This window comes from Habropoda laboriosa, unplaced genomic scaffold (assembly GCF_001263275.1).
Source record: "Habropoda laboriosa isolate 0110345459 unplaced genomic scaffold, ASM126327v1 scaffold309, whole genome shotgun sequence".
Lineage (NCBI taxonomy): Eukaryota > Metazoa > Arthropoda > Insecta > Hymenoptera > Apidae > Habropoda > Habropoda laboriosa.
The window spans coordinates 20,994-28,358 of NW_017100481.1; the positions used below are offsets into that span (position 1 = coordinate 20,994).

General features: G+C 40.0%; 1 protein-coding gene across 1 annotated transcript in view; it reads right to left on the minus strand.

Annotated features, from left to right (window-relative positions):
- Positions 1–6,065: 6,065 nt before the first annotated feature.
- The window catches only part of LOC108576025 (ubiquitin-conjugating enzyme E2 H), a 70,052-nt gene continuing 68,752 nt past the window's right edge, over positions 6,066–7,365 (minus strand). The window contains exon 5 of the mRNA XM_017938968.1: positions 6,066–6,473. Coding sequence (XP_017794457.1) covers positions 6,337–6,473 — 137 coding nt within the window. The 3' untranslated portion in view covers positions 6,066–6,336. The remainder of the gene's footprint in view (positions 6,474–7,365) is intronic.

Here is a 7,365-nt window from a genome sequence, read left to right on the forward strand (position 1 = left end):
TATTCTCCGTTTCTTCCTTTCTTTTTTTTGTTTCCTTTTTTTTTTTTTTAACGTAATAGCATCGTTGTTGGGTATTTTGTGTAAAACTAGCTTGGATCACTTCGATCGCACGATAACGATAAGATCTGTATAGCTTTAATCAACCATTATTGCGAATGCGTACGTTGGCATCGTCATTTAACACATTAGATAACATCGACGATATAGTATTATGAACGAGTAGCAAAAATATTGCTATTTCCTTGTTGGACCGCGGCGTTGCAGCGGTTCGAAAACTAATTCGAACCAATGACAACGCGCCTTTCTTCTTTTCTTTTTCAACGACCGAGCAAGAGTAGCCGTGACAATAATTCATATCGTTTTCTGTTCTCTTTCGCTTTCTCTTCTTCTTGTTACCTCCTCTTTCGCGGAGGCGCGTATTATTTAAAAATGTTAAAAAAATTGGTTCGAATTTTTTTTTTCCCCCCTTTTCTGGAATCCTCGGTTTTGTTAAGATATCTTTGAAAGAGGTACGCGCGAGCTATTCTCGCCCGGGCAGAAAAGAAGAAACGGTCTCTCTCGTTTCGACGCCAGTTCTACGCGGTTTTTCTTCATTCGAAACGTCGGGATCGCGGCTTTTCAACGATGAACATTTTTCCAAACACTGCGAACCTTGATCGAGAGGTGACGGTATACTTGTAAAAGTTTCAACGATCAAGTTGCTAGAACGACAGAAGCGAGACACGCTTTGCTCGCCGCCTTCCTTCCTGACCAGAATGGAAATTAACGAAATTGACACTCACTTTTGTCAACGAATGGCACCGCTCGTCACTGCTTGCTATCGGAGTTGTCCCACGATCATGCGCTAACACACGGTAAATACATACTTACTTTCCTCTCGTTTCTCGTCGCACGGATACGAGTTTCTCTCTTTTCCTTCTTTCAACGATTCGAAAACAGCCAATTCAATTGCACTGTCGTTTGAGAAACACCGAGTTACTCTCTGAAACGACTGACACCGATGTTAATCGCTATTTATATACACGCACGTTGTGATTCGATCGTAGATAACGACTCCTTTGCATTCTTTGCATTTCTTCTTTTTCCTGTTCAAGGACGTATCGCAACGTGAAAAAGATTCGAACAGGGCTGCAGGGGAATCTTCGCAAGCACGAGAATCTTGAAATAACTTTGACGAATGGAAAAGTGGGTTGGAGATCGGGCGTAGATACAGAAGCAAAGTGTCTTCTTTCGAAGTTTCACGTGTACCATACATCCCATCTTCCTCCCTTTCTTTTCTTCCGTTCGACATTACCGAAACGATTAGCGAATGACGAGAGATTCTTGTGAAAATACGAAGGAATCTAATATTTACATATTTCTCATTCTCACAGGGACGTACGATTATTTAGCAGGGGACGCATTATGTATATACATATAAACAAAGAAGAAAATGGATTTCGGATCGTGGTCTGCGCGAACTTAAAAGCGAGATAAAGGATACGATAGCACGTACGTAGCGTGTGTGCAAGTAAGTGAAACATAAGGAGAGACAAACAACATTTGCAAAAAAAATAAAAAATGATTATTAAAACTATCCTTTCATTTTCTTTCTTTCTTTTTCTTTTCAATCGGTTAAACAATCGGTTAGTAAAACCATATACATAATAGAGTTGTGCGAATACGATCAATAATAAACATATAATTAATCGATAAACCTATGTTACATGTATAAAAGTAATAATGTGAGATCTGTGAATACGGACTGTTTCTTTCCTTTTCTTTTTCCACTTTGCGTAATCAACGAGAATACGCCAGAAATTATACTCCGTCCGTTTGTCACTTCTTCCTTTCTTTCACCTGTGCAAAAACTTCTGGCCCGCCTCCCGCTTTCCCAGCGAGAAATCGCGAAGAGAGAGAAGATAATCGATCAGAAGAGACAATTTAACGATGTTCAAAATTTGAGAAACGCGTTTTGAAACCGTGCTGCACGTCAGCTCGCGTTTCTCGTCCTTTTCCCCCCCCCCTCGAAAATAAGGCGAATCGTTTTCTACGAAGAGAGAGAGAGAGAGAGAGAGAGATACGGAGCACAGATAAGGACTAAGGAGAAATTACTACGAATTATTGCTAGGAATTACAAAACGGACTTTCCAAACGAACCGCGTCTTCTCGTTTCTGCATCCGAGAATCCGACAGGCGAATGTTCAACTGTTGAATCGTTTCCTTCTTCCTCAAATATCGCTCTGTCCGCGCGTGTTGAAACGTCGAGGAACGGAAACAAAGATGCGTCGCATAAATGACGAAGATGTTACGGGGAAAGAGAACAATTAGAAAAACAAAGTAATAATCGTGTGACAAGATGAAACGGTAAGAGCAATTTACACGTAATAGAACTGTCACAGTGTCCGAGAAAGACGTCGAAAAATGAGGCAGGTGAATGCCTGATAAGCCACACACACCAAAAAAAAAAAAAAAAGACGACGTACTGGTTTCACTCCATTTTAATAATCTAATCGGTAGATACATTGCTATACACTTCACCGAAAACGGATAAGAGCCACTGCGAGGAATCGTGTGCGAAGAAAATGTTCCGCGGAAGTATAATTTGTAAATTCCGAATGACATCGTGTTCTATTTCACTTTCGCGCGAATATCAGAAGAATGTGTGACAATCAAAAAAAAAAGCGCGGGCGCGACTGTCGTAATTTACAAGATCCGAAGAATTCGTCGTTTCGAAATTTGCGTGACGAATAAAACGATGTTCCGTCAAGAACGTTTAAAGACACGTATTCGAACGGAAGAAATGAAATTACGAATTCTCCTCCGGGTCGCGTATGCACGCGCGAAAGAAAGCGTGGAAATGAAATAGAGGAGATGTTACATCGACGTATAAACGGTACGATAGCCGCGCCCGCATGCGAATAATAATAATAGAACGATAATATTAAATTTATTTCGTTAAAAACTAAGGAGTGAACCTACTGCAAAATACAGACGAGAAATTTCTGTTATTTTCTTATAAACTTCATTCTGTTTTGTTTTTGGTGAAACTTGTCCTTATCCTCTTAACGCACCTTCTTATCCATATTTTCCTTTCTTTCGATTAACAACGCGTTACCAAATTCCCGAGGACGATCGTTCCGCGAGACAAACTTATTTCGATGCTTTTGCACCGCTTCTTTTCCTCGTTTCTTTTTCACCAACGTTCGCTTTGATATTGAAAAATAAAAGTACACGCTATAATTAGTCCGCGAGTCTTCGAAGCGACTGATTTTAGTTCGTGTGTACGTGTTTGTTTGTGTGTGTGTGTGTGTTTGTTTTAAAATTAATGCTCGTCGTGTTTTCACCGAATACGTTTTACCAATAAGATTCTTTCTTTTTTCCGTTTCTTTTCCTTTCACGAAGACCCATGTAATAAGGCACAATTTTCTGCCTGAGAAGGCACTAAAATACCATGTTCTATACTTGTACGTATAGCTTGATCGTATTGCATTTACACGTAAACCACGCAAAAAGGAGAGAGATCAATTTGAAGCGAGTTACAACTAAACGAAGATTATTGTGCACCAAGATTTGTACAAATTCGTTTTCTCACATTGACGCGAAACATGTATATATCTCTCTATATATATATATATATGTATGTATATCGTCGTATCGTCAAAGAATTACGTTGCTTCTTCTCTCCAATTCTGTCCCAATCTTTCTCACCGTGTCCGTGTATGTATATACATATATATACTTCTTTCGATCTTCTTCTTTCGTATCTTTTCATATTTTCTTTTCCCTTTTGCACTCGATTTAATCCGACGCGTCGGACGAGTTTTCCACCGTTTTAAAAAGAACCGCCACCGCACGTGGAGACACCGGGTAGCAAGTAGGTTTGCACGAACGCGCGTTTTATCTCTAAAAAACAAAAAAATATCTCATCGTATCAAAAAAACCACATTTCTTTTTTTTCCATTTCTCTTTTCCAAACAGAAATAAAACATGAGGCGACCATGGCGCTCGAATAAAAGCATCTTTCTTTCATTTTTTTTTTTTTTACAAGTGACTCTCTCGTTGCTTCTTTTTTGTTTCTCCTCTTTTTTTCGTTTCGACTAAAAATTTTGCAAAATCTCGCATTTCACGCGTTACTTCGAAAACTTCCCTAATGCAAAAACAATATCATTTTTATACAATTAATCTAAATCGTGTTTTTTTTTTTTCGTTATTTCTCTCCGTTGTTGGATTAAAAGGATCGTGAGAGAATATATCCACGGAGAAATATGATCGCAACGATCGTTAGACGGTCGTGTCCAGATTGCCTCTACTTCCTCCCGAGCGAATGAAATCTACGTCCATTTCCGAATACTGGCGCAATTCCGGTGTGAACGCCGCCGCCGCACCGTCGTCTTCTCGCAACTCCCCGAAAATTCGCACGTCCGATGTGTTCGCGTGTGCCACGAGACAGGTGGCCGTGCTGGTCGTTAGAAATTCACCAGTCTCTTCGATCGTTTCCCCTCCGTCGGTAAACGTTGACCGTGCAGATTTCAATTGTGGCTGGATCGTTCCGACATTAACATCGCTACTTAAACGCCGTTTATACCGCAGATCTGTCAGTGTCCTCAACACTGTTCCCGAAGCCTTTTCTCGTTGCTGCGCCCTACGAGGGAAACGTTCAGGGATGGTGATATGAGAGAACAGTGAAAATTTAGGAAGATGGACCTAGTACCCATTTTCCATTTCGCATTCTTATTTCTCTTTCTTTTCCATCTCGCAATTGATATCTCATCTTGAACACAAAAAAACAAAGTCGTCTAATCGTTTATCGCGGTGGGAAAGACAGCGAGAGACAGAGAGAGAGAGAGATAGAGCGAAGAAGAAAAAATATATCGTCGAATGTCGGTGTCGGATCGAGTGATAAAACAGAACTCTTTTTTTTTTTTTCAATGCATCACATCGTCGCCCCTGCATGTATGATTATTTCGACGTTTCCAAAAGTTTCTCATTTTGTTCCTCTTTTTTCTTTTCTTTCTCACTATATAATCTCGAAATGACGTGATTGTCTCGTAATAAATTATCGCAGGAATTACAAAAGAGTCGTTACTCTACAAGCAAACATTTCTCCGAGAAGGGAAAACAAAAATAAAGAAAAAAACGCGCGAGGGCTAATAACGTTTGCTCGGAATCGATGGTAAAGAAAACTCGAGATTGCGTTTGATATCGACGGAGCCCCTCTCGTGTCCTTTTTCGCTCGCGGCACGTGCGTTGTCCCGGTTTACGAATAATTGGGGAGGCGCACAGAGAATTGTAACAGCGTGACCGTTCTATTTATTACGATACACGTGAAGAAAGAAGAAATTGTCGGCTAAACGAAATCGACTCTTTCGTGTGTGTGTCTGTGTTCGATGCGTCGTTTAAAAAAAACGGCCGCGATACGTACGGCCGTTCCTCTGACTTGACTTCGATCGAAAGGTTCGGCGAGTAGAGGGAAGAAAGAGAAGAAAAATCGAGAGGAAGAGAGCGGCGAGAAAAAAAAAGCGTTCGAAACGAGGAGGAACAACCGAGAATTTTTTAAATATCGTATCGAAACGGGAGAAAAAAAAACAGAAGAAATAAAAAACGTAGCAACGATATGCTTCATCGACGGAAATTCATCGGATCGTTTCGCGGTTACTATATCGCACGCGCGTGTTCAATCGCAAAACAGAACGGTGAACAAAGAACGACGATTCGCGATTGTTCGATCGGGATCGGTGCCAAAGTCAGAACGCTGTACACAAATTTCACAGAATCGACGTCCAATCGATCGACGGTACATTTCGATTTTAGAAAAAAAAAGAGAGAGAAAACAAAAAAAAAAGTGAAATAAAAGACAGAACGTTCTCTCGAAAAAAATTTTGGCGCCGGTAATATCATTTTCTTTCTTTTCTTTTCTCTCTCGTCGACGTCGCGAGTTTCAACGATCGCGACGACGACGGTAAGAAATGACGCCCCTCTTCTCTCTAACCGCGTGTATAACAGAGAACTCCAAAAGCGACATTCTCTCTTTTCTCTAAACATTCATCGTATCTCGTTTTCTTCTTCTTCTTCTCGTACTCTTTTCTTTTTTTTTTTTTGTTTCCTTTCCTCTTTTGTTTTCTTTTTCTTTCTTTCTTTCGACTTTTCCTTCGTGTCTACCTCCCGATAATTATAACAACAACCTGGTCGCGGTTCAACGTTCCCCTACGAAACAAAGTGACGAGTGTGCCACGTAGCTAAACCGATAGTGAGGTTCGGAGGTTCGAAATGTAAGCATCTATTTGGTAGGACGAGCGATCGGAGTTTACAGGGAACCGAGATTAAGGATATGGGTACGGATGGTAAAATATTTGGTTACAACTCCATGTCCTGCGCCTCGTCCTCGCTGAAGTCGCTCATCGAAGACTCGCTGTCGGACGACACCCTGTTTTCGGTACCGCCGTCCTCCTGGTCCCTTAACGCCTCCTCCGTCGCGTATTTCTTCACGTAATCTGTCGAGAAATCAAGAAGGAAATTGCATCCCCAACTAAAAGAATATACTTGGGTAGATTTTTCGTTCGCGTTGAAAAATTACATTTTTGACAACCATGGACAAAGGCCGAATGTTAATTCTACACTTCGCCGTGGGATAATTGATCGGGAGAACCAAGTTTCGACGGGGAAAACGAGCTCGGTAAACACGATGGAATTCTTTTTCTTTTTTTTTAACACTAACCGTAACAGGTCCAATATAATAGTGATATTTTTGCGAAAGGAATGTAGGTGATAGTCAATTTAACGCTTATGTCAGTAACCAGAATTGTCGTCTACTTTATCATCCGAATTTAGAAATTTTCTGATAGGAAAATTGTAAATTTGAAGCAAATACGGATTCGAACGAACGGTTATGATATTTTTGCGAAAGGAATACGGGTGATTGTCAGTTTAACCCTTATGTCAATAACTATAATTCTCGTTTAGTTTATCGTCCAATTTTAGTAGCTTTCTGATAAGAGAATTCTAAGCTTGAAGCAAATATGGATAGGAAACGTGCGAAATAACGATCTGGCCGGATATTCGAAACTTTCACCGAGAGGATAGAATATTTTAACTGAGAAAATGTGCAAAATGGTACCCGGTTATTGACACAAGTGTTTAATATAGGAAACAACGTAGAAAATTGCCTTCAGATAATAATAAAAAAAAGTTACCTATGAAACTTTGAAATCATTTGATCGAACGTGATGCAAAAAAAAATGTGCAAAAGGATAAAAGGAAAATGTGCAAAAGGATACCCGGTTATTGACACAAGTGTTTAATATAGGAAAGAACGCAGAAAATTGCCTTCAGATAATAATAAAAAAATTATATATAAAATTTTAAAATATTTGATCGGGTGTGCTG